The sequence below is a fragment of the Entelurus aequoreus genome, linkage group LG17 (assembly GCF_033978785.1).
Source record: "Entelurus aequoreus isolate RoL-2023_Sb linkage group LG17, RoL_Eaeq_v1.1, whole genome shotgun sequence".
NCBI classification, from domain to species: domain Eukaryota; kingdom Metazoa; phylum Chordata; class Actinopteri; order Syngnathiformes; family Syngnathidae; genus Entelurus; species Entelurus aequoreus.
This window is the reverse complement of record NC_084747.1, coordinates 16,585,765-16,613,264: the sequence shown is the minus strand read 5'-3', so window position 1 is coordinate 16,613,264 and position 27,500 is coordinate 16,585,765. Positions and strand designations below refer to the sequence as shown.

General features: G+C 39.7%; 3 protein-coding genes across 5 annotated transcripts in view; 2 read left to right on the top strand and 1 right to left on the bottom strand.

Annotated features, from left to right (window-relative positions):
- Positions 1–3,978, top strand: part of LOC133632582 (selenocysteine insertion sequence-binding protein 2-like) — a 61,734-nt gene extending 57,756 nt beyond the window's left edge. Inside the window, exons 19-20 of the transcript XR_009821687.1 lie at positions 813–953; positions 3,847–3,978. The gene's annotated coding sequence lies outside the window, so the exon portion shown is untranslated. The remainder of the gene's footprint in view (positions 1–812; positions 954–3,846) is intronic.
- The window catches only part of prlrb (prolactin receptor b), a 26,259-nt gene extending 21,891 nt beyond the window's left edge, over positions 1–4,368 (bottom strand). Inside the window, exons 1-3 of the mRNA XM_062025084.1 lie at positions 4,361–4,368; positions 3,827–3,877; positions 822–910 (exon numbers count right to left, since the gene is read on the bottom strand). Coding sequence (XP_061881068.1) covers positions 822–882 — 61 coding nt within the window. The 5' untranslated portion in view covers positions 883–910; positions 3,827–3,877; positions 4,361–4,368. The remainder of the gene's footprint in view (positions 1–821; positions 911–3,826; positions 3,878–4,360) is intronic.
- A 1,406-nt stretch (positions 4,369–5,774) lies between these two features.
- Positions 5,775–27,500, top strand: part of malt1 (MALT paracaspase 1) — a 37,601-nt gene continuing 15,875 nt past the window's right edge. Inside the window, exons 1-4 of one of the 3 annotated variants that reach the window (XM_062025083.1) lie at positions 5,775–6,220; positions 15,293–15,459; positions 15,533–15,654; positions 19,958–20,105. In XM_062025083.1, the coding sequence (XP_061881067.1) occupies positions 6,072–6,220; positions 15,293–15,459; positions 15,533–15,654; positions 19,958–20,105 (586 nt within the window). In that variant the 5' untranslated portion in view covers positions 5,775–6,071. The remainder of the gene's footprint in view (positions 6,221–15,292; positions 15,460–15,532; positions 15,655–19,957; positions 20,106–27,500) is intronic. The other 2 variants (XM_062025081.1, XM_062025082.1) reach the window with 2 other exon arrangements.

The following is a 27,500-nucleotide window of genomic DNA, read 5'->3' as shown; positions in this document are numbered from 1 at the left end:
AAAGCTTTAGTAAAACTTGAAAATATTCCAATTCTGTCTTGATGGTCCTTCTTACTCAGCATATATGTCATCGAAAGAACTTGGGATCGACCAGTCACTTAGATTCCCCGGGAGGAAGAACTGGTCGACGCAACAAGCCCAAAACACGTGTCTCCTCATTGAGCCCAGTTGAACTCTGTCTCTGCGTGATTCCTTGCTTCTCGTCTGTTTAATAAATGTCCCCAGTGTTTGAACCTGACAAATAATCACCAGGCACACGACCCTCCGCTTCTCCCGCGTGTCCGCCGTGTATCCAGCAGCAAACGTTCCGTCAGGACAAAAAAATACCTTCTCAATGTTTAGCTTTTGGAGAACAGTGCATAGAGAGAGAGGCTCCAAAAAAGGTGAGACGAGACGAGCAGGAAAGGATAAAGGAGAGGGAAAGGAAGCGTCCGCCTTCGTTGAGAGCCAGCCAGAAAAAATTCTAGTTTCAACTGACTAAAATGACGCGTTAATTGCAGGATTGCGACATCGCAAATTCCCGAGGGACTGATCTTTAAAGACTAATAAGGTGGATTTTCAATCAAGTTTTTGTTTCACTTCGCAGACTAGCAGTTCCCCACTAAATGTAGCTCTCCTTTCTAAAAGGACACCTCTTTATCCCAGCAGGTCACCGTGCACCTGAAAGCAGTTTTGCACCAGCTTATGTCTTAGCTCTAACCAGTTGCCTGGCAATATCCCAAAGCCAAATGCTGTTGTGATGCTTTTGATTCCCCCCACTCCAACTACTTGGACTGATTGACCATTTTCATGTTTTTTTTCCTCCCACAAAGACCACTTACCGCATCGGGCAGCTGAAAGTAGCAGCAGCAGCAGCATGGCCGCACAAACGCCCCCCCTCATTTCGTCACCAGCCGGTACACCGCTTGCCCTGAAAGGGAAAAAAACAAAAAGGAAGACACGCGTCAGTTTGGGTAAGGAACATAACACAACATGACAGGCAGCTCGGCTGGTGTGTTGTGTTTGCAGCACAAACAAGGCGCTGTAAAGGGCAGCGCTGTTTTGCACGTGAACGCACTAAGGCGGGGGAAGGGGGTCAAACTTGTTTTCATTGAGGGCCACACTGTAGTTATGGCCGCCCTCAGAGGGCCGCTTGTTACAGTTATAATGTATAAATAAATAATGTATTAGTATTTGCCTCATGATATCACATAATTGACTATGCATTTGATTACTATACATGTTTTACGTACACTGTAAAAAATATATATTTGTAGATTTTATGGTTAAAAACTGGCAGCTCAGTCGCCAGAATTGTACTGTAAAATATGACTTTTTTTAAATTTATTTTTTTACAGCATATTACTGAACGATTTTTACCTGTAAAAAAAAACTGTGGAACCTTTTTTCCATTTGCAGTAATACACTGTAAAAACTAGAGATGTCCGATAATGGCTTTTTTTACCGATATTCCGATATTGTCCAACTCTTAATTACCGATACCGATATCAACCGATACCGATATATACAGTCGTGGAATTAACACATTATTATGCCTCATTTTGTTGTGATGCCCCGCTGGATGCATTAAACAATGTAACAAGGTTTTCCAAAATAAATCAACTCATGTTATGGAAAAAAATGCCAACATGGCACTGCCATATTTATTATTGAAGTCACAAAGTGCATTCATTTTTTTTAACATGCCTCAAAACAGCAGCTTGGAATTTGGGACATGCTCTCCCTGAGAGAGCATGAGGAGGTTGAGGTGGGCGGGGTTGATGTGGGTAGGGGATAACGGGGGGTGTATATTGTAGCGTCTTTTCAACCCATATTCAGTTGAATGCACTACAAAGACAACATATTTGATGTTCAAACTCATAAACTTTCTTCTTTTTTTGCAAATAATAATTAACTTAGAATTTCATGGCTGCAACACGTGCCAAAGTAGTTGGGAAAGGGCATGTTCACCACTGTGTTACATGGCCTTTCCTTTTAACAACACTCAGTAAACGTTTGGGAACTGAGGAGACACATTTTTGAAGCTTCTCAGGTGGAATTCTTTCCCATTCTTGCTTGATGTACAGCTTAAGTTGTTCAACAGTCCGGGGGTCTCCCTTGTGCTATTTTAGGCTTCATAATGCACCACACATTTTCAATGGGAGACAGGTCTGGACTACAGGCAGGCCAGTCTAGTACCCGCACTCTTTTACTATGAAGCCACGTTGATGTAACACGTAGCTTGGCATTGTCTTGCGGAAATAAGCAGGGGCGTCCATGGTAACGTTGCTTGGATGGCAACATATGTTGCTCCAAAACCTGTATGTACCTTTCAGTATTAATGGCGCCTTCACAGATGTGTAAGTTACCCATGTCTTGGGCACTAATACACCCCCATACCATCACACATGCTGGCTTTTACACTTTGCGCCTATAACAATCCAGATGGTTCTTTTCCTCTTTGGTCCGGAGGACACGACGTCCACAGTCTCCAAAAACAATTGGAAATGTGGACTCGTCAGACCACAGAACACTTTTCCACTTTGTATCAGTCCATCTTAGATGAGCTCAGGCCCAGCGAAGCCGACTGCGTTTCTGGGTGTTGTTGATAAACGGTTTTCGCCTTGCATAGGAGAGTTTTAACTTGCACTTACAGATGTAGCGACCAACTGTAGTTACTGACAGTGGGTTTCTCAAGTGTTCCTGAGCCCATGTGGTGATATCCTTTACACATTGATGTGGCTTGTTGATGCAGTACAGCCTGAGGGATGGAAGGTCACGGGCTTAGCTGCTTACGTGCAGTGATTTCTCCAGATTCTCTGAACCCTTTGATGATATTACGGACCGTAGATGGTGAAATCCCTAAATTCCTTGCAATAGCTGGTTGAGAAAGGTTTTTCTTAAACTGTTCAACAATTTGCTCACGCATTTGTTGACAAAGTGGTGACCCTCGCCCCATCCTTGTTTGTGAATGACTGAGCATTTCATGGAATCTACTTTTATACCCAATCATGGCACCCACCTGTTCCCAATTTGCCTGTTCACCTGTGGGATGTTCCAAATAAGTGTTTGATGAGCATTCCTCAACTTTATCAGTATTTATTGCCACCTTTCCCAACTTCTTTGTCACGTGTTGCTGGCATCAAATTCTAAAGTTAATGATTATTTGCACAAAAAATTTTTTTAATCAGTTTGAACATCAAACATGTTGTCTTTGTAGCATATTCAACTGAATATGGGTTGAATATGATTTGCAAATCATTGTATTCCGTTTATATTTACATCTCACACAATTTCCCAACTCATATGGAAACGGGGTTTGTAAAAAGACATGACACATGAGGACATGACGGACACATTGTGCTCACTCAGTGCCTGTTTAATGCTACTATGGCTCTTGGGTAAAAACTGTTTTTTAATCTATTTGTGCCTGCTTTTAGCACCCTATGGCGTCTGCCCGAGGGTAGCAGTTCTAGGTGGCAGTGCCCGGGGTGGAATGGGTCTTTCAGGATGCTCATTTCCATGCAATTTTCAGTCAAAATTGAAAGAGCAAATACGTTTGATATAAAAATGAAGTGCTTTATTGACTCATATTATTCCCAGGCTTTCGCGGGCCACATAAATGGACGTGGCGGGCCAGATTCGGCCCCCGTGCCTCGAGTTAGACACATGTGCACGAAGGGAATGTGATACTCCATTACTCATAAAGAAACATGGAAGTAGTGATTCCAACACATTCGGATGTTATTTACAGCAAGAAAAATGTCATTACTTTTCTATTTTATAACATTTCATGCCCCTACCTGACAACACCAATCCTTTTGGTAGGAATGTGCTTCTTTTTTACCTTTTTTTTTTCTTCTTCAGAAATTCGTTGTCTTTCCTTGCAACAGCCAGCCTGGAATAAATGCGAGAAAAACACTCTCAATTTCCACCAGAAGTCACCGAGCCATTACTGTTATTTCCTTCATCTTTTCCTTTTGCCGTAACTTAGCAACAAAAAGCAGCTGCGATAGGAGAACCTTGGCGTTAGCATATTCCTCTCAGACTAAACATTGATTTTTTTTTTATTAGTGTAGAAGTTTGACTCAATATTAGAAAATGGCTATATTTCAAAAAAGTCTTAAAGTTAAGACACCCCTCCACTACTGTTAAACAGCTTTTTATTTGTCATTGAAATGACCAGTTGTTTACCTACCTTACATTTGTGTGTTAAAATTCCCTTTAATTTTTGTACAAAAACAAACACATGCAAAATACCTAAATATGTTTTTAAGTCATATGCCAAAAAGCTCCACAAAATTGCAAAAGTGCAGTCCAAGGATGCTGCGCATTACATTTTGAATGTTGACACGTTTAGAAGAGTGTTGCGTTCACGTACCTCCGCCACAGTTCATTCAAGGAGCGCCAATGGTTTCTCCTTTCTGCGCGTCAGCTTGAAAGAAGGGGGATCGATCGAGGGATGGGCGGGGCCAGTGCCGATACCAATAAGGCGTGTTTATGTTGATATTCTTAAGTTTGCGTTCTTTTCCACAAATATCTGTTTTATAGTGTTACATTGTTGTATTTAAATATACAATTTAAAAAAATACAAAAAAAATTGAATATATAGTAATTATGTTTGCATTTTCAACGTTATTTTTGTGTGATATTGCAAAAAAACTAAATGCATAATTCGTTTATTAGATTTTTTTAATTTCATGTCATTTATTTACTGATTATGATCATGATTAACAAATTCAATGCAAAAATTTCAAGTAAAAAGTACATCAGCGTACCCTGCATTGACTTGAGATCAAATCCACGCACAAGTCAGCAGTATCGCCCAATCCTTAACCTTGCTCGTGCGCAGCCGCAGACCAATACGAGTGTGCAATATTGCTAAAAAAAAATAATGCTTGATATTTTTAAGTTAGCGTTCTTTTCCACAAATATCTGTTTTATATTGTTACATTGTTGTATTTTAGTATAGAATAAAAAATACAAAAACAATTGAATATATAGTAATTATGTTTGCATTATTGACGTTATTTTTCAAAACAAGTGTGTAATATTGCTAAAAAATAATGCATAATTCGTTGATTAAATTTTTTTTACTTTTCATGTCATTTATTTACTCCAATTATAATCATGATTAACACATTTAATGCAAAATTTCAAGTAAAAACTATATCAGAGTACACTGCATTTACTTGATATCAAATCCACACTAAAATCAGCAGTATCGCCCAACCCTATTAAAATTAAAAAATACAAAAACTATTGAATATATAGTAATTATGTTTGCATTATTGACGTTATTTTTCAAAACAAATGTGTAATATTGCTAAAAAATAATGCATAATTCGTTTGTTAATTTTTTTTACATTTCATGTCATTTATTTACTCTGATTATAATCATGATTAACACATTTAATGCAAAATTTCAAGTAAAAACTATATCAGAGTACACTGCATTTACTTGATATCAAATCCACACTAAAATCATCAGTATCGCCCAACCCTAAACCTCGCTCCGTGCGCAGCCGCAGACCAATACGAGTGTGTAATATTGCTAAAAACAATAATGCTTGATATTTTTAAGTTAGCGTTCTTTTCCACAAATATCTGTTTTATAGTGTTACATTGTTTATTTAAATATATAATTTGAAAAAATACAAAAACAATTGAATATATCGTAATTATGTTTGCATTTTTTAACGTTATTGTTGTGTGATATTGCAAAATAAAATAATGCATAATTCGTTTATTATATTTTTTACATTTCATGTCATTTATTTACTGTGATTGTAATCAAGATTAAAGAATTTAATGCAAAATTTCAAGTAAAAAGTATATCAGCGTACCCTGCATTGATTTGATATCAAGTCTACACTAAAATCAGCAGTATGGCCCAACACTTAACTTCGCTCCGTGCGCAGCCGCAGACCAATACGAGAGGGGTGGGCGTGGCTCCGTCACTGTCGGACAACTTCTTCCCGGCCGGAAGTAAACTCGTTGGGGTTCTTTTGTAACAAACTTTTTTTTGGCCGTTAAAAAAAAAAAAACTCACCGAACGCGTCCATGAGCGAGCTTTGTTTTGCCCTCCCGTCATGTCGGAGTCTCTGGAGCGCTCCGCCGGGCTGAGCTCGCTGAAGGAGCAGGTCGAGAAGAAACTGTGCGAGGTGTTGGACGGAGCAGACACGAAGGGATGGCGGAGACTCGGGGAGATTGTCGGCGGCGATAGACGCTTCAAAGTCAGGTAAATAACTCTTGTTTACGGTGTCATAATGTGATTATATCCACAACATTACGTGTATTGTTTTACAATAAAGCTTAATTTTGATTGATATTGTCAGGGTATTATTATTGACTTATTTATGTAACTCTATTATATTGTCTGCCATTAGTGTGGGAGGCTGTGGGTGGAAGGCGCTTACAGTTGAGTTGAGAAAGATAATCTTAGTCTTGTCTTCTCTACTAAAAGCACTTAAACCACAGGACCGGCTTGACGGCACATTTTATTCAATATTATTTAATTGATTATTTATTTATTCAAGCTCCAAATCACAGCAACACCGCGCCGCTTTTTCTTTTTAGCCCGTGTCCCTTCCCTATTCGGGTGTACGGAAACAACAGGTCGGAACTAAAGTGCCGTACTGTGTCGATACAACCATAGACATCTTCTAAGTCAGGGGTGTCACACTCAAATACAGAGTGGACCAACATTTAAAACTGAACAAAGCCGCGGGCCAAGGTTGAACAAATTAACCTTTTAATAGGCGAGGGTGGACCTACGTCACTTCCGCCTACCAATCCCCCAGCAACCGGTCGCCATATTGAATTCGTTGAAAACAAACCATCTCACAGCGAACACAGCATTGACAGAAAAAGCATTTAACGAGGTTTCACGGCATTTTAAACTGTTCTAAATGGCGTATGATTATGTAAATAGTCTTTCCAGTGAGGCTGGGTTAAGATACGAGTTAAAATGTTCTGTAGTTGATTAAATGGCAACAGGAAAATTATAGGGTTTATTGTTTTTTAAAAACCCAACTGTTAAGTGCAAATTTAAACGAAACCGGTTTTCGAAAATAGCCTATACAGGCTATAGACTATATAGTATATACCGCATGTTATTTTTGTACAACAACAACTTCAGCTGTCGAACGTTATAAGGTACAAATTCAACAAGTACAACATTAGCACGGACGGTATAGCCAAGTTGTGGTTAAGAAGGTGGATTTTTGTTCCTTATATTTACCAGAAACAAAGTGATCCGAACACACGACCCGGGACTTTGGGGGACTCCAGTGAGAACCGTCCTCGTTTTCCCGGTGTAAAGCTGCGAGCCATTTGTCTCGTCTCTGTGGGCTTTTATCACGCTTTGGCAGAACAAAATACGACCTTTGTTTTCCCTGTTTCCAGTTGTGGTTAGCACAACCAAAAACAACACAGTTTTTCGGCATTTTGGAGGCAGAATGACGGGTTTAATCAGCGTAGGTCGACAGGTTAAAGAGTAATGGCAACGCTTTGTTTTCAACGCCAGTCTGGTTGCTATGGCTCGAAGAACCCGTATGTAGCTCAGTTGCCCGGATGTCGGCCCTCACCTATAGGGACCCAAACAAGTTTTGCATTGAATATTGAACAAGCAAGGCTTATATAACTTTATAGTGACATGCAAAATCGAGTTTCAAATAATAATAATAATAAAAAAATATCAATGGCATATCAAAAAAATTTTAAATAAAAATTGAATGCCTCTTTTCTATTTGCAGGCTGCTGAGGTAAATATCAAAATAAACTTATTCCACAGGCTAATAATACATTTGAAAATAAAATAACAATAATGAATGCAAGCAGCGATGGACGGATTTATGTACCTTTGACGGTACATAAAATCCAAACCAGAGCAGTAATTAAAACTCTTTTGTCAACTTTTAATCCGAAGGGTTCAATCTCTCTCCTGTGCTAGTTTGAAGCCGACACGACAAACGCGCTCAGAGGAGATAATGTTTGAAAAAAGGTGACCGGTTTTTACAAAACTTTTGTTATGAAGGGGGAATTGCAAACTTCCTGTCGATTTTTTCTGGGGGTTGTCAATATATGAAATGTAGGTCTAAGTGAGACCTACATAGAGGTTTTTGTTTCATGTCTCTAAGACATTCCTACTGGAAGTTACAGGCAGTTTTGTGTGAGTTTTCTTCCTAGGAGCAGTTGTGTCTGTGTTTTCTTCCTAGGGGGCGCTAGAGCGCAATTTTGAGTTTTGGGGTTTTTTGTTTTTTTTATTAGATCACAATTTTTGCCAGTCGTGATGTGTGTGTGCAGTTTGGTGAGTTTTGAAGCATGTTAAGGGGGTCAAATTACAGCTCAAAGAGGCAAAAGTGACTGTTTTTAGTAAACTTTTGTTTTGAAGGGGGAATTGCCAACTTCCTGTTGATTTTTGCTGAAGGATGTCAATGTATGAAATCTAGGTCTAAGTCAGACCTACATAGAGGGTTTTGTTTCATGTCTCTACGACATTCCTATCGGAAGTTACAAGCAGTTTTGTCTGTGTTTTTTCCTACGGGGCGCTAGAGCGCAATTTTGAGCTTTGGGGTTTGGTTTTTTTATTAGATGGCAATTTTTGCCAGTCCTGATGTGTGTGTCAAATATGGTGAGTTTTGAAGCATGTTAAAGGGGTCAAATTACAGCTCAAAGAGGCGGCCGGTATAATAATAATAAAACCTTACAATTACAGTAGGGTCCTCTGTCCCAAAGGGACATTGCGGTCCCTAATAATAAAAAAATATCAATGGCATATTAAATAAAATGTAAATAAAAATTTAATGCCTCTTTTCTATTTGCAGCCTTCTGAGGTAAATATCAAAATAAACTTATTCCACAGGCTAATAATACATTTGAAAATAAAATAACAATAATGAATTAAAGCTGCAAGCAGCGATGGACGGGACCGACTTTGACTGTACATAAAATCCAAACCAGAGCAGTAATTAAAACTATTTTGTCAACTTTTAATCAGAAGGGTTAAATCTCTCTCTTGTGCTAGTTTGAAGCCGACACAACAAACGCGCTCAGAGGAGATAATGTTTGAAAAAAGGTGACCGGCTTTTACAAAACTTTTGTTTTGAAGGGGGAATTGCAAACTTCCTGTTGATTTTTGCTGGGGGTTGTCAATATATGAAATGTAGGTCTAAGTGAGACCTACATAGAGGTTTTTGTTTCATGTCTCTAAGACATTCCTACTGGCAGTTACAGGCAGTTTTGTGTGAGTTTTCTTCCTAGGAGCAGTTGTGTCTGTGTTTTCTTCCTAGGGGGCGCTAGAGCGCAATTTTGAGTTTTGGTTGTTTTTTTTTTTATTAGATCACAATTTTTGCCAGTCCTGATGTGTGTGTGCAGTTTGGTGAGTTTTGAAGCATGTTAAGGGGGTCAAATTACAGCTCAAAGAGGCAAAAGTGACTGTTTTTAGTAAACTTTTGTTTTGAAGGGGGAATTGCCAACTTCCTGTTGATTTTTGCTGAAGGATGTCAATGTATGAAATCTAGGTCTAAGTCAGACCTACATAGAGGTTTTTGTTTCATGTCTCTACGACATTCCTATCGGAAGTTACAAGCAGTTTTCTCTGTTTTTTCCTAGGGGGCGCTAGAGCGCAATTTTGAGTTTTGGGGTTTTTTTTTTTTATTAGATGGCAATTTTCGCCAGTCCTGATGTGTGTGTCAAATATGGTGAGTTTTGAAGCATGTTAAGGGGGTCAAATTACAGCTCAAAGAGGCGGCCGGTATAATAATAATAAAACCTTACAATTACCGTGGGGCAGACCTGGGCATTGTACGGCCCGCGGGCCGCATCCGGCCCTTTGCGCATCCCTGTCCGGCCCGCGTGAGGCCAATCATAAATTACAAAATAAATTTCAAAAAGTATCTATGTCGAGTGTGCAATACAACGGTGCTGCTTTTGTTTTGAAAAGCGTTATTTGTATTACTTCCGTGTGGACGTATGTGCGTGTGCGATTGTGAGTGAATTGAACGGCGCAATTACAAATCACAAAATAAAGTTTAAAAAACATCTATGTCGTGCGCGCAATACAACTGTGCTGCTTTTATTTTGAAATGTGTTATTTATGCCGTATGTCCGGGGGGAACCTGTGAGTGAAGGTGCATAGAGACAAGTGATGAGACGCTAAAAAATGAAAAGTTGATGAGGAATGGCGTGTTTCCAACAAGTATTTCTTTACATAAATTAATGATAAAGCCGTGTGCTTAATGTGTGGTACACAGGTTGCTGTGTTTAAATATCATTTTAAAGGCCTACTGAAAGCCACTACTACCGACCACGCAGTCTGATAGTTTATATATCAATGATGAAATCTTAACATTATAACACATGCCAATACGGCCGGGTTAACTTATAAAGTGACATTTTAAATTTGCCGCTAAACTTCCGGTTCGAAACGCCTCTGAGGATGACGTATGCGCGTGACGTAGCCCGGCGAACACGGGTATGCCTTCCACATTGAAGTCGATACGAAAAAGCTCTGTTTTCATTTCATAATTCCACAGTATTCTGGACATCTGTGTTCGTGAATCTGTTTCAATCATGTTCATTGCATTATGGAGAAGGAAGCCAAGCAAGCAAAGAAGAAAGTTGTCGGTGCGAAATGGACGTATTTTTCGAACGTAGTCAGCCACAACAGTACACAGCCGGCGCTTCTTTGTTTACATTCCCGAAAGATGCAGTCAAGATGGAAGAACTCGGATAACAGAGACTCTAACCAGGAGGACTTTTGATTTGGATACACAGACGCCTGTAGAGAACTGGGACAACACAGACTCTTACCAGGATTACTTTGATTTGGATGACAAAGACGCAGACGTGCTACTGTGAGTATGCAGCTTTGGCTTTTTTTTGCGTATGTACGTAACTTTTTTAAAATATATAAGCTTTATGAACCTTGGGTTAGGTGAACGGTCTTTTGGGCTGAGTGATTGTGTGTGTTGATCATGTGTTTGAATTGTATTGGCGTGTTCTATGGAGCTAGGAGCTAGCAGAGGAGCTAGCATAACACGTACCGTACCTACGTGCGCGTCACGTACGTAACTTTTTAAAAATATATAAGCTTTATGAACCTTGGATTAGGTGAACGGTCTTTTGGGCTGAGTGATTGTGTGTGTTGATCATGTGTTTGAATTGTATTGGCGTGTTCTATGGAGCTAGGAGCTAGCAGAGGAGCTAGCATAACACATACCGTACCTACGTGCGCGTCACGTACGTAACTTTTTAAAAATATATAAGCTTTATGAACCTTGGGTTAGGTGAACGGTCTTTTGGGCTGAGTGATTGTGTGTGTTGATCAGGTGTTTGAATTGTATTGGCGTGTTCTATGGAGCTAGGAGCTAGCAGAGGAGCTAGGAGCTAGCATAACAAACACGCAGGTGTTATTATGCAGGATTAATTTGTGGCATATTAAATATAAGCCTGGTTGTGTTGTGGCTAATAGAGTATATATATGTCTTGTGTTTATTTACTGTTGTAGTCATTCCCAGCTGAATATCAGGTCACCCCCGGCTCTTACAGCATCTTCCCTATCTGAATAGCTTCAACTCCCCACTAGTCCTTCACTTGCACTTTACTCATCCACAAATCTTTCATCCTCGCTCAAATTAATGGGGAAATTGTCGCTTTCTCGGTCCGAATCTCTCTCACTTCATGCGGCCATCATTGTAAACAATAGGGAACTTTGCGTATATGTTCAACTGACTACGTCACGCTACTTCCGGTAGGGGCAAGCCTTTTTTTTATCAGATACCAAAAGTTGCAATCTTTATCGTCGTTGTTCTATACTAAATCCTTTCAGCAAAAATATGGCAATATCGCGAAATGATCAAGTATGACACATAGAATAGATCTGCTATCCCCGTTTAAATAAAAAAAATTCATTTCAGTAGGCCTTTAATCGCCACTACACGAAGAAACACGAGGGAAAATACCGGAATGTGTCTGATGAAGCGCGCGCAAGGGAGGCTGATGCGTTGATGGTAAAACTGCAAACCCAACAAGGACTTTGTGCCATATTTCACACCCCCAGAGATGCAGCCGTCAGGACAAGTTTCGTCATTTCTCACAAAAGCGCCAGAAAAAGTAAGGCGTTTTCTGACGGAGAGTTTATTAAGGAGTGCTTATTGGACTTTGTTGTGCTGATAATGCCCGGAGACATGGAATGTTTTTCGCTAACTTTGGATGAGAGCTCGGATGCAGTCAATTAAAGAGACAACCACAGGTAATGACTTGTTTACAGAGGTAAATGCGTGTTGGGACAAGCTGGCAGGTGTGACAATCCAATCCACTTTATTTATATAGCACATTTAAACAACAAAATGTTTCCAAAGTGCTGCACAACACTATTAAAAACAATATTCAAATATTATCCTTAGCTCCACCAACGACTGAATAAAAAGAAAAAACAATTACATATAAAACCAATATAAAAAAACTATATAAAATAAATATGATTAAAAACTATTTTTAACAACAGATGGTTGTCCAAATCTGATGGGGAAAAATGTTGGATAATGCAGGATAAAGTGACCATCAAAAGCAATCTGCTTTTGTATAAAGTTAAGTTAGGTTAAATTAAATTATTATTATTATTCTTGATTATTATTATTATTATCATCATTATTATTTATCTTACGGTATATCAAAAATAATATTGAGCAAAATTTAATTGAAATATTGTCGTGTGGCCCTCCAGCAGTGCCCGGGTTGCTTATGCGGCCCCCGGTGAAATTTAATTGCCCACCCCTGCCGTAGGGTCCTCTGTCCCAAAGGGACATTGCGGTCCCTAATGAATCAAACATTCAAGCCTTGAAGTAACAAGAGAAAGTGCATGAATAAAACGTTAATTATTGCTCAGTTTGCTACACTGATTTGCTTTAACACTGAATATGGAACAAGCAACGCTTATATAACTTAATAGTGCAAAATCAACTTTCTCAAAAAACAAAGGAAAAAACATCAATGGTATATTAAATACAATTTAAATAACAAATTGAATGCCTCTTTTCTATTTGCAGCCTTCTGAGGTAAATATCAACATTAACTTGGTGGTAGCGGGGGGTGTATATTGTAGCGTCCCGGAAGAGTTAGTGCTGCAAGGGGTTCTGGGTATTTGTTCTGTTGTGTTTATGTTGTGCTATGGTGCGGATGTTCTCCCGAAATGTGTTTGTCATTCTTGTTTGGTGTGGGTTCGCAGTGTGGCGCATATTTGTAACAGTGTTAAAGTTGTTTATACGCCCACCCTCAGTGTGACCTGTATGGCTGTTGACCAAGTATGCGTTGCATTCACTCATGTGTGTGTGTAAAAGCCGCATATATTATGTGACTGGGCCAGAACGCTGTTTGTATGGAGGAAAAGCGGACGTGACCACAGGTTGTAGAGGATGTTGAAGGCAGTGCCTTTAAGGCCCGCCCCCAATAATGTTGTCCGGGGGGAAATCGGGAGAATGGTTTTCGGGAGGGGCACTGAAATTTGTGAAAATCGGGAGGGTTGGCAAGTATGAGTATTAGCGGTGAATGCGGTGTTACAGCGGCACCAAATTTGGCCCGCGGGCCAGAGTTTGACACCCATGTTCTAAGTAGACGCAGCATCGAGCGCTACTGCCTACTGGCGCTTTTTGATTGACTGATTGAGACTTTTATGTCCAGTAAGTAGCAGTATTTCTAAGTGCTAAGAAAGAAATACAAACTAGGAACATAATAAAATAATAATCACTTACTGTACAATGTCTGCTCTCACTGGGATGCAGACTGATGGGATGTTTACATTTTCCTGTTTGGATGAAGAATTAACCATAATCCTCAAAAAAGCGCCTTGTGTAAGTTGAATGTCAAAGTTGACCAACTTCTCGGTTTATGGCCACAACCTTCTACTATACAATTGAGAAGCATGATTTATAATGTAGAAATAACTTTTACCAATTTAGAGGCGATGTAGCAGCTCACGGTCTCAGTATGCCAATAGTTACCTCTCTGTGATTACAGCAAGAAGTAGTTCCTCGGCGTCCGCGCTTATAATAACAATATTGCTCATGCTTGGTTAATATGCAGGTCACGAGATGTAAATGAAGTATTGTTGGCGGTTTCTGGGTATCTTTTTTAGCGGGCTTTAAGGACGGAATAGCGTAATTAATTAGCTGCATTGTTAGCTACCTCATACCTGCCGTTTATTGCAAATTAAAATGCATTAAAACATCTAAAGGCTTAGTGGCCACATGCGTGGACAGCACCTTTTAGCTCTTATTTCCAAAATTATGTACACTACTGAATTGGGGTCTTATGGCCGCTTATGTGGACACTTATGCTGCCATCTGGTGGTGTCAGAAGAGTATAACATACAATGGAATTTGGGGGAAAAAAGGGGAAAAATAAGAATTAGCATGTCACTAAACATGAAGTACACGTTTGTGTACTTATGGACTAAGTACATCATATCAAAAGATGATTCTTGTTTTTATTCTAATTAGGGTCCAATAAGCCCAAATAGCAAAGGGAAATAAAAAAAAACATGTAAACAAACAGCTTGGGCCTTTAGAGGTTAAAAAAACATGTGTGCTTGTCTTACATAGGAATTGTGAATTAATCAATTTAAGTGGACCCCGACTGAAACGAGTTGAAAAACTTATTCGGGTGTTACCATTTAGTGGTCAATTGTACGGAATATGTACTTCACTGTGCAACCTACTAATAAAAGTCTCAATCAATCAATCAATGATAGGCAGAATTCCAAAACAAATGCAGGTCCACTTTAATGCAATAGTTTTGCTCCAAACAAGCAAATTATATATTAAAAAACCCCAGCATAAAACACATGCAAGGAAAAAATGCTGCAAACTAGAAAATGCGGCAGGATCCAAAACACAAGCAAAATAAAAATATTGCAAATAGTAAACCGCACACACACTAACCCCCAAAACAACTGCATTTAAAATCAGTTGCTCCAAAAAACTTTTAAAGACATTTGCATAAATGTATAATTAAGTTTCCTGTCTGTAAAAAAAGACATCCATCAGGTTTGGCGCCCAGTTAGCCTGAATACCTTCCATTTTGTTCTGTAAACATGCAGCATATCGCTCATTCAGTCAATTTCGGGATTTGCAGTCTTATTCTTTTGCATTTGTTTTTGATGCTGCAGCATTTCTGCAGTCCCAGCATTTTTCCTGTTGAATTTATTTTGTGCTTCTCGTGTGTTTTTGTCGCTGGGCGTTTGTTTGCTCCCCTGTCAGCCAATGACTCATTCGCTTTCAAATGTCTTCCGCCTCATGTGCCCCCCTTCCAGCCAGGACGACTTGGAAATGTGCTCGCTCAAGGTCCTGCATCCCGACGGCAGCCCGAGCCGCACGCTGCTGAGGCTGATGGGAGAGCGAGGCTGCACCCGGGGTCACCTGCTGGACTACCTCCAGACGCTGGGCAACGCCGAGGCCCTCCAGTGCCTCAAAGCACCAGGTAGAGAGCGACAGTCAAAGCTGGGTGGATATCATTATGCACATGTCTGGGCTGACGTTTCCGGGATGTTCAGCCTTGCAGGTGCTCATCCAGCCGCAGTCGGTGGCGCTTGTGTGCGGTCACAACCTGCGGCTCTGCTGCCACGCCGTGGGCCAGTCGCCAGTGCAGTACCAGTGGTTCAAGTCCAAAGAAGAGGTGAGCAACCGGTGGGGATGTTATAAAGCAGAAAATAGAGATGTCCGATAATATCGGACTGCCGATATTACCGGCCCATAAAAGCTTTAAAATGTAATATCGGAAATTATCGGTATCGGTTTCAAAATTATCGGTATCGGTTTCCAAAAGTAAAATTTATGACTTTTTAAAACGCCGCTGTGTACACGGACGTAGGGAGAAGTACAGAGCGCCAATAAACCTTAAAGGCACTGCCCAGTCACATAATATCACACACACATAAGTGAATGCAAGGCATACTTGGTCAACAGCCATACAGGTCACACTGAGGGTGCCCGTATAAACAACTTTAACACTGTTACAAATATGCGCCACACTGTGAACCCACACCAAACAAGAATGACAAACACATTTCGGGAGAACATCCGCACCGTAACACAACATAAACACAACAGAACAAATACCCAGAACCCCTTGCAGCACTAAGTCTTCCGGGACGCTACAATATACACCCCCCTACCTCGAACCCCCACCACCCAACCCCGCCCACCTCAACCTCCTCGTACTCTCTCAGGGAGAGCATGTCCCAAATTCCAAGCTGCTGTTTTGAGGCATGTTACAAAAAAATACTGCACTTTGTGACTTCAATGATAAATATGGCAGTGCCATGTTGGCATTTTTAATTAAAACTTTGAGTTGTTTCATTTTGGAAAACCTTGTTACATTGTTTAATGCATCCAGCAGGGCATCACAACAAAATTAGGCATAATAATGTGTTAATTCCACGACTGTATATATCGGTATCGGTTGATATCGGTATCGGTAATTAAGAGTTGGACAATATTGGAATATCGGATATCGGCAAAAAAGCCATTATCGAACATCTCTAGCAGAATACAATGATTTGCAAATCCTCTTCAACCTATATTCAATTGAATAGACTGCAAAGACAAGATATTTATTGTTCGAACTGAGAAACTTTTTTTTTTTTTTTTGCAAATAATCATTAACTTAGAATTTAATGGCAGCAACACATTGCAAAAAAGTTTCACACTGTGGCCTGTACTGTACTTTAGAGTAATCTGTGCGTGTTAGACTTAGACAAATTATATGTCTGTATAGATTTACTAGCCACTGAAATTGACTCTACACAAAGCCATTAATGTGAGTAGTGAGATTTGATTTTTATTAAGGATCCCCATTAGCTGGTTGCCACAACAACCCACTAGTCTTCCTGGAGTCCACAAACTCAATACAATTACAAGTAAAAGCATATAATTATAAATACTGTAGTGGATTGTCCGAAGCTTAAACAGGCAACAAAAGTAGTTTAGTACAACAAATGTATTTACCCATTATCAGAAGTGCAGGTTGAATTAAGTTAGCCGTGCAGACAGACCACATGTTACTCCGGAGTAAACAAGACACACACAAGCCAAAATCACTGTCGAGTTCCGGTCTTCTGCCATTTTTTATATGTCTCTTGTGCGTCATTGTTTGTTATCTAATGCGCCACGATTGTTTTGTTTTGGTTTTGTCTGTTCCAAAACAACCTTGTATCTCCTAGTCATATTTGGAAAATCTAAACATTCTGTAGACAGGTTGGCATAACTCCATATTCACCTTTGTCCCACAACTGGTCCATTCAATGGCACAAAATAGAAGAGAATTGAAAATGAGCGGACATTCTTAAAAGACAAGAAATATAGGTCAAAGGTCAGAAATTCTACTACACTACACAATACAAAAAAAAAATAAAAGCATCAATAAGAAAACAAGCAAACAATTTACAGTCACAGAATAATAATTACCATATAATTATAACTACACAATACAAAACCAAACACAATCATCAACAAGCAAACTAATTTAAAGACTCAGATAAAATATTACTTTCCTTTTAAAAACCTGTTTACTTTCAATGCCGGTAAGAATTCGAAGCAGGTTATTCCAGAGCGATACAGATCTATAAATAAAATATTTCCGCAAAGCATTCTTCCTGGGGCGAGGGAGTACAAAATGCCCCTCACTAGACGGGCTGGTATTATGATTATGCATAGTGCTACTGTAAACTATTTGGGCCATGAGAAAAGCAGGAGTTTTACTACCGGTTACTGATTTGAACAATATTAGAGTATTAGCTGACAACCTGTTCTGCACTGTTAGCCAGGAAAGAGAAGCATGCATTTGGTTAACATTGCTTCTTAGTGAACAACCCAGAACCAGCCTTGCTGCCCTATTCTGGACAAGCTGGAGCTTACTGATCTCACCACTTGCAGCAGACGCCCAGACTGTAGAACAATAGTCCAGATGACACAAGACTAAATTCTTAACAATCTGACAAAGAAGAGGTGGATCAACAAAAGCAGCACATTTCCTGGAAATACCAACAGCCCTTCCCATCTTCGTAATTATATCACTGATATGATTTGACCAGGATAGAGTGCAGTCCAGCATCACTCCAAGGAGCTTGTCTATTAAGTTAAAGGCCTACTGAAATGACATTTTTTTATTTAAACGGGGATAGCAGATCCATTCTATGTGTCATACTTGATCATTTCGCGATATTGCCATATTTTTGCTGAAAGGATTTAGTAGAGAACATCGACGATAAAGTTCGCAACTTTTGGTCGCTGATAAAAAAAGCCTTGCCTGTACCGGAAGTAGCGTGACGTCACAGGTTGAAAGGCTCCTCACATTTCCCCATTGTTTACACCAGCAGCGAGAGCGATTCGGACCGAGAAAGCGACGATTACCCCATTAATTTGAGCGAGGATGAAAGATTCGTGGATGAGGAACGTGAGAGTGAAGGACTAGAGTGCAGTGCAGGACGTATCTTTTTTCGCTCTGACCGTTACTTAGGTGAAAGGGCTCATTGGATTCCACACTTTCTCCTTTTTCTATTGTGGATCACGGATTTGTATTTTAAACCACCTCGGATACTATATCCTCTTGACAATGAGAGTCGAGAACGCGAAATGGACATTCAGTGCCTTTTATCTCCACGACAATACATCGGTGAAGCACTTTAGCTACGGAGCTAACGTGATAGCATCATGCTTACATGCAGATAGACACATAAGAAATAAGCCCTTGACTGGAAGGATAGACAGAAGATCAACAATACTACTATCAGGAGACACCGAACCAAACACTGGACCTGTAACTACACGGTTAATGCTGTGCCGCCTGTCGAAGCCTAGCAATGCTGTTGCTAACGACGCCATTGAAGCTAACTTAGCTACGGGACCTCGTCAGAGCTATGCTAAAAACATTAGCGCTCCACCTACGCCAGCCCTCATCTGCTCATCAACACCCGTGCTCACCTGCGTTCCAGCGATCGACGGCGCGACGAAGGACTTCACCCGATCATCGATGCGGTCGGCGGCTAGCGTCGGATAGCGCGTCTGCTATCCAAACCAAAGTCCTCCTGGTTGTGTTGCTGCAGCCAGCCGCTAATACACCGATCCCACCTACAGCTTTCTTCTTTGCAGTCTCCATTGTTCATTAAACAAACTGCAAAAGATTCACCAACACAGATGTCCAGAATACTGTGGAATTTTGCGATGAAAACAGAGCTGTTTGTATTGGGATACAATGTGTCCGAATACTTCCGTTTCAACCATTGACGTCACGCGCAAACGTCATCATACATAGACGTTTTCAACCGGAAATTCCCCGGGAAATTTAAAATTGCACTTTATAAGTTAACCCGGCCGTATTGGCATGTGTTGCAATGTTAAGATTTCATCATTGATATATAAACTATCAGACTGCGTGGTCGGTAGTAGTGGCTTTCAGTAGGCCTTTAAAGTTAAAGTACCAATGATTGTCACACACACACACTAGGTGTGGCGAAATTATTCTCTGCATTTGACCCATCACCCTTGATCACCCCCTGGGAGGTGAGGGGAGCAGTGGGCAGCAGCGGTGGCCGTGCCCGGGAATCATTTTTGGTGATTTTACCCCCAATTCCAACCCTTGATGCTGAGTGCCAAGCAGGGAGGTAATGGCTCCCATTTTTATAGTCTTTGGTATGACTCGGCCGGGGTTTGAACTCACAACCTACCGATCTCAGGGCGGACACTCTAACCACTAGGCCACTGATTGTCAAGCATGGTGGCGGTATCTTCATCGTCGGAGGGCTGCATGAGTGCTGCCAGCCACGGGCGAGTTGCGGTTAATTAAGGCAAATATTAGTCTCACCACGTGATACTGTGAAGCAAATCGTGCATGAAAGCACGATCCCCTCCCTTGGGAATGTGGGCCACATGGCAGATACTGGAGGTGCGTTCAGATATCGACACATTGCTTTTGTTTTTAGGTGCCAAACGGCTCCGCCCCCGACTTGGTGATCGCTCCGGTCGACGTGAAGGATTCCGGCTTTTACGTCTGCAGGGTCAACTGCGGCGACTCCTTTGAGTTCAGCCAGTGGGCTCAAGTGGACGTTTTGGACGTGTCCGTGCCATGCGGTAAGATGACAACATGAGTCACATGATGCTACCTGTAGTGCAAGGGTGTGGCCCGTTGGCATAATGTAAAAGTACATTCATTATCAATGACATGTTTGATATTACACACATTTGTCGCCATAACACAACGTTGTGGATGAACATCAAAGCTATTAGCTTCCTTAAGAATTGATGATGTGTTTAGAAAGCTGCACATCGGTAGAAAAAGAGAACTCTTTTACGAGAAGAGGATAGGATAGGTCTTTATTGTCATTGCAACAAGTACAACGAAACTATGTTTTCAGCACAAACCCGTTCAAGATTAGACAAACAAACAGTGTACAGGGTTACAGAACAGGAACGCTGATGGGTCACCACAAGGCGCCCCGTAAAAGATAGGAAAAAGGTAAAACGTTGGGGAAGAAGATGAGTAAAAAAATACAATCTAGACTGCGCTCCTAAGGGGGCCTAGTCTGGAGTGGGAAAAAACCTCCATGCCATTTACACATAAACATGTTACATTTAATCACGACAACTCACAACACAGGGGGGGGGGGGGTAAAGGGGAATCAAGCGGTGGTGAAGGTGTGGGGTGGGGGACGGGGGTGTGTGTGTGTATATGCTCATTGTCTTGGGTGTGTTGATGTAGTGTTCATGTTCATAGGCCTGGGGCCGTTCTGCATGCAAGCAAAAGTTCGACTCCAGGTGTCGTTGAGGAGGAAGGGAGGTCAAAAGCGTACATCATTGAGGTGTCCTCAGGGATTTTTTCAGAAAAACCTGCTCCTGTTGTTGGAGCGTCAAGGCCATTCGAGGGAGTCAAATCGTAGATTAGGATTTTGTTTTTCCGCGAGCAGACATTACAACGGCTTGTCTGTTTTATTTGTCCATGCTGGCCCTCATATCCAATTTTTCCCTTACCAGCTTTTCCATGATGTGATCCATCTTGCGATTCAGTTCAGAAATCGCCCCAGTCTGTGATGCCACAGCCCGGCCCAAACCTTCCATTGCGACGATCAGCCTTTGGGCTCCTTGAGTGGCTGCCATCGTCTTACAAATTTGACGATACACCAGAGCAATGCCCAGCCCAATCAGCAGGTGCCCCGCGATCACGGTTCCAAATAGGCAGATGTCTTCCACGTCCTCGATAGAAAGGACTGAGAGGCACATGATTCTCCATTTATCCCAGAAGAGATTCCATTCTTTAGATGACCAACACGCCTCTGCTTTAAATGCTCCTGTATCGATGCCTAAATGGTGATGACGTCACCAGCTATCGTCAACAAATGAATTTGTCTACAGCAGATTTTGTCTGTTTTTTGACATTGTTGACGAATCGTTGTAACCTTAGTGGAATTAGGGATGTAACAATATGACATTTTAATTCATAATTTTTTTTAATGACTAAAATAAAGAGCCACACTGTTAGAAACCCCCTACTTTGCATGTTTTGTGTTTATTATAGTGTTTAGTCTTAGTATTGTATCTGTTTTTGATGATTAAAGGCCTACTGAAATGAATTTTTTTTATTTAAACGGGGATAGCAAATCTATTCTATGTGTCATACTTGATCATTTCGCGATATTGCCATATTTTTGCTGAAAGGATTTAGTATAGAACAACGACGATAAAGATTGCAACTTTTGGTATCTGATAAAAAAAAGGCTTGCACCTACCGGAAGTAGCGTGACGTAGTCAGTTGAACATATACGCAAAGTTCCCTATTGTTTACAATGATGGCCGCATGAAGTGAGAGAGATTCGGACCGAGAAAGCGACAATTTCCCCATTAATTTGAGCGAGGATGAAAGATTTGTGGATGAGTAAAGTGCAAGTGAAGGACTAGTGGGGAGTTGAAGCTATTCAGATAGGGAAGATGCTGTGAGAGCCGGGGGTGACCTGATATTCAGCTGGGAATGACTACAACAGTAAATAAACACAAGACATATATATACTCTATTAGCCACAACACAACCAGGCTTATATTTAATATGCCACAAATTAATCCTGCATAAAAACACCTGCGTGTTTGTTATGCTAGCTCCTAGCTCCTCTGCTAGCTCCATAGAACACGCCAATACAATTCAAACACCTGATCAACACACACAATCACTCAGCCCAAAAGACCGTTTACCTAACCCAAGGCTCATAAAGCTTATTTATTTTTAAAAAGTTACGTACGTGACGCGCACATACGGTCAAGTTATCGAATGTTTAGCAGCCAAGGCTGCATACTCACGGTACCTGATATTCAGCTGGGAATGACTACAACAGTAAATAAACACAAGACATATATATACTCTATTAGCCACAACACAACCAGGCTTATATTTAATATGCCACAAATTAATCCTGCATAATAACACCTGCGTGTTTGTTATGCTAGCTCCTAGCTCCTCTGCTAGCTCCTAGCTCCATAGAACACGCCAATACAATTCAAACACCTGATCAACACACACAATCACTCAGCCCAAAAGACCGTTCACCTAACCCAAGGTTCATAAAGCTTATATATTTTTAAAAAGTTACGTACGTGACGCGCACGTACGGTACGGTACGTGTTATGCTAGCTCCTAGCTCCTCTGCTAGCTCCTAGCTCCATAGAACACGCCAATACAATTCAAACACCTGATCAACACACACAATCACTCAGCCCAAAAGACCGTTCACCTAACCCAAGGTTCATAAAGCTTATATATTTTTAAAAAGTTACGTACGTGACGCGCACGTACGGTACGGTACGTGTTATGCTAGGTCCTAGCTCCTCTGCTAGATCCTAGCTCCATAGAACACGCCAATACAATTCAAACACCTGATCAACACACACAATCACTCAGCCCAAAAGACCGTTCACCTAACCCAAGGTTCATAAAGCTTATATATTTTAAAAAAGTTACGTACATACGCAAAAAAAGCCAAAGCTGCATACTCACAGTAGCACGTTTGCGTCTTTGTCATCCAAATCAAAGTAATCCTGGTAAGAGTCTGTGTTGTCCCAGTTCTCTACAGGCGTCTGTGTATCCAAGGTTAGAGTCTCTGTTATCCGAGTTCTTCCATCTTGACTGCATCTTTCGGGAATGTAAACAAAGAAGCGCCGGCTGTGTACTGTTGTGGCTGACTACGTTCGAAAAATACGTCCATTTCGCACCGACAACTTTCTTCTTTGCTTGCTCGGCTTCCTTCTCCATAATGCAATGAACATGATTGAAACAGATTCACAAACACAGATGTCCAGAATACTGTGGAATTATGAAATGAAAACAGAGCTTTTACGTATTAGCTTCAATGTGGAAGGCATACCCGTGTTCGCCGGTCTACGTCACGCGCATACGTCATCCTCAGAGGCGTTTCGAACCGGAAGTTTAGCGGCAAATTTAAAATGTCACTTTATAAGTTAACCCGGCCGTATTGGCATGTGTTATAATGTTAAGATTTCATCATTGATATATAAACTATCAGACTGCGTGGTCGGTAGTAGTGGGTTTCAGTAGGCCTTTAAGCTTTTATTGTCTTAAGTATTGGTTTGTACTGTGGCACTTTAAGTGCAAAACAAAAAATGTTTTTTATTATTTATTATTTCTGGTGGACGTTGTGGCATCCTACTTTGTTCAACGGTCCTTGAACGCACCGTATGAATACCTCTGTCTCGTATTCCTTATAACAGTGTTTCCCATAAACTGCCAAGATACCTGTGGCGGTGGGGGCGTGGCTATGGGCGTGGTCACCATGACCATCGAGTAATTTGCATAATTTACTACAATGATTTGATTTTCTCTAAAAAGGCTCAAAAAATGTATACTTACTAATTAATAATAACAGTTTTGTTTTAAACGTCCATCCATCCATCCATTTTACAATATAATTACAACACTTTATGTACATATTTATATACAGATTTGAACAATAAGTTATTCACTGAAATATATGTATTAATTGTGGTTCTTACAAAAAATATATCTTATAAAATATAAAAGCAAAAATGTCTCATAGCTCTGCCCCTTAATTAGTGCATACTAAATAATTTAACTTTAGCCTACTACTACAACCATATTATTTACCAGCAACATAAAGTGAAACAGAGGCAGAGGTGTCCTGCCACAGTCAGTAACAAATAAACAGAAAACAGTAGTGGTGGTAGATAGACACAGAGCTTCATCAAACATATGATCCACTGAACAAAGAGCTCCAAAAATCTTGAACTTTAGACTGCCATCAGTTTTACTCCCTATACTTAACCATGTGTTTCCTACTGCCTGCAGACTTTGCACCCTTTGTTATATACACATGTTGTGTTTCTAATATAAATACATTTAATAAAGTCAAATACAAATAAGGCAAAAAGAGAAGTATCCTACACTTCTCTTTTGTAAAGTAAATCTGAACAGCCGATATGGGCATCTACATCAACTATATGATTTGCCTGAAAAGCTGGAGAGGAAAAAAAAAATTTGTAAATAAATGAATGTGCGGGAAACCCTGTAGATACATTAATCTCTCCTAAGAAGCCACAGTTTGTAGGTTCAATGTGCAATGTTTGAATGTCTTACTTTCTCAGACAGTAATGTGTTTATATAAGTTTAGATTGGGGTATGTTGTTTCTTAATGGGAAAATACCTTAATGTCTCTTGTTGTCATGTTAGCATTCAAGCTAACAAGCCGGCTGTAGTCGGTTTGTTAGAGATGGGATTTATGGCTCTTTGAAATTATTGTTATTATAGTATTATAGTATTAAATTTACACAAATTACTCTATGGGTTGGATTTATTCTAAAATACTGTAAAGTTATAATTTAATTTTGTTTTGTTTTATTGTAAAATGTCCTTAAGGTGTTAATAACACCATGCGCTGACAGTGACATCATTATTTAGACTTTTCCCTCACCTAAAGGGCATTTTAACAATAAAAAAAAACCCCACCATAAGTAACAATAAAATGTACTGTATATAAGCTTCTAAAAAGTATAAATAAATCTGGAATAAAAGTGAATATATAGTACGCTTGAACAACTTTACATAAGAGAACAATGAACTATGATTTTTGTTTGGTTTTGTATTGTGTAGTTATATTTATATGGTAATTATTATTCTGTGACTGTAAATTGTTTGCTTGTTTGCTTATTGATGCTTTTATTTGTTTCTGTATTGTGTAGTTATAATTATATGCTTTTACTTGTAATTGTATTGAGTTTGTGGACCCCAGGAAGACTAGTGGGTTGTTGTGGCAACCAGCTAATGGGAATCCTTAATAAAAATCAAATCAAACTACGAATGAGAATATAAAAAATAAAAAATAAGATGCTGCTTAAGGTCCTTTTGACTGATTAATTTTTCTGTCCAGTGGTCAGTTGGGTAACGCTGATCTGCGTGTGCATTAAAAATGTCTCCCAACCGAATGGCTCGCAACTGCGAATCCATTCTCATCGTTCACTTAAAAGAGCGGTTCGAATCTCCACAGTCTGAGTTCATCAACATGCAGTAAGCAATCACGGTTTTCGACGGTTTAAATTTAAAACTGTAATACTTACAGTTGGGAGTTTTACCGCAATTATCATTAATACCGTTTATGGTTCCATCCCTAGTGGAGATCATCACATTCACTAGATGGCAGCTAGTTTGCCTTGCGGACATATTATCTACAATTTTGTGAGTCTGCACATTTTAACAGTGCGCATTTTACCCCGCCTAATGTACGGATTAATTCTGGTTGTGCTTACCGACCTCGAAGCAATTTTTTGTTGATACATGGTGTAATGATGAGTGTGACCGGTCGAAGAGATAAGCGTAGATTGTAGGTTGACGCCTGTTTAATAAATGACTCTAGCAAGTACCTATAAGCAAGCAACAACAAAACTTTGATGTTTCATTGAGAATATAGGGTCTTCTTTGACAAAAAGGATATAAAACATACAAAAAGATAATAATATCAATATAGAACTTAAATTGATCTACAGATTTAAGCATTGAAAGTAAAAAAAAAATAATATTAATGTATGACTTTACACTTTTATGAGTGGGACCCTCAAGGGTCCAAAGGTCTTCTAATGTTGTTTTTTTATTGAAAACGGTCAATGCTCAAACCATTATTATGAATCAAAATCATTGTTGTTGTGAATTATTTACCTAATCAAGGCTCCAATTACTTCACATCAAATTTTTGTCGTTTGAATTTGGGGGCATAGGGAATAGTGTGGGTTTTTCCCAGGGCAAAAATGTGTTTCCTTTGACAAAAAATAAATACAAAAAAAAGACACTCATAGAAAACGTTATATCAACGAATAGATCTAAAATTGATCTTAAGATTTAAGCATTAAAAGTAAAAAATAAAAAAAAAGTAAAAAAAATACTTACTTTAAGACTCTATTTAATGAGACCCTTTCGGGTACTCAGACTTATAACGTTCATAACACTGAAGGATTCCCTGAGGGTTAAGCAAGCAACACCAAATCTTTAAATGTTTTATTGAGAACATAGAACATTACACACAGCGCTCAAAAATCTGTCAACATTTTTTAGTACGACTTTGTTAAGCTTGATGGAGCTACCTCAGTCAGACGTACTGTGCTTCCACATACGGGTATTATTATGGTGTGTGTAAAAGGACCCCAAAAATAACACCTGTTAGGAGACATTATCTGACGTTTTGTTTTGTAATATTATACAAAAACAACTTTTCTTACCTGCTGATGTGAATTTGGGAACTGCATAAGTCCCGGAAATTTGCGCGCTACTTATTTTTCTCCATACATCTTCTTGTGAGGCATTCATTCTCCGCTGTTGCCATTTCTAATTAAAAGTAGCGTACAGTAACGTATATATCTGTCAGAAGACTTGCTATGAAAGCGCTAAAAACTACTGATACGACAAAGATGATTGAGAGAAGACGCTGTCGAAGTGGAGGCACATAAATAAGACCCGGCCCACAAAAATGTGCATCTGAAGAGACGGTCAGATTCTGCTGGATCTACTCTTTATTTTATGTTGCTCTTTTTTTTTGCTGCAGCTGTTACATTTACTGGTACATGGTAATTGGGATTTGTTATATATTGTATATATTATATAATAATATCAGTATATATTATATACTGTGTATATAATATGTAAATATTACATGTTATATTTGATATTGCTAATATGGTACATTTTTAGTCTACTTTATACCTTTTTGTTTTTGCCCTCTTTTTTTGCCCTTGTGTGCATTATCTTTTCCATCTTTATCCTTTCCATCCTTTGTAACTGGGCTACTGTGTGGAACAATTTCCCTTGTGGATCAACAAAGTTTGTCTAAGTGGCTTGAAATCGGTCTCTGTAAAACATAATCTATGCAACATTTTGACCAAAGAACCACCATTGCATGTTATATAGAGTTAGAGTGAGAGTTAGAGTTTATTTCGAACATGCAAGCATACAACATGATACATCAC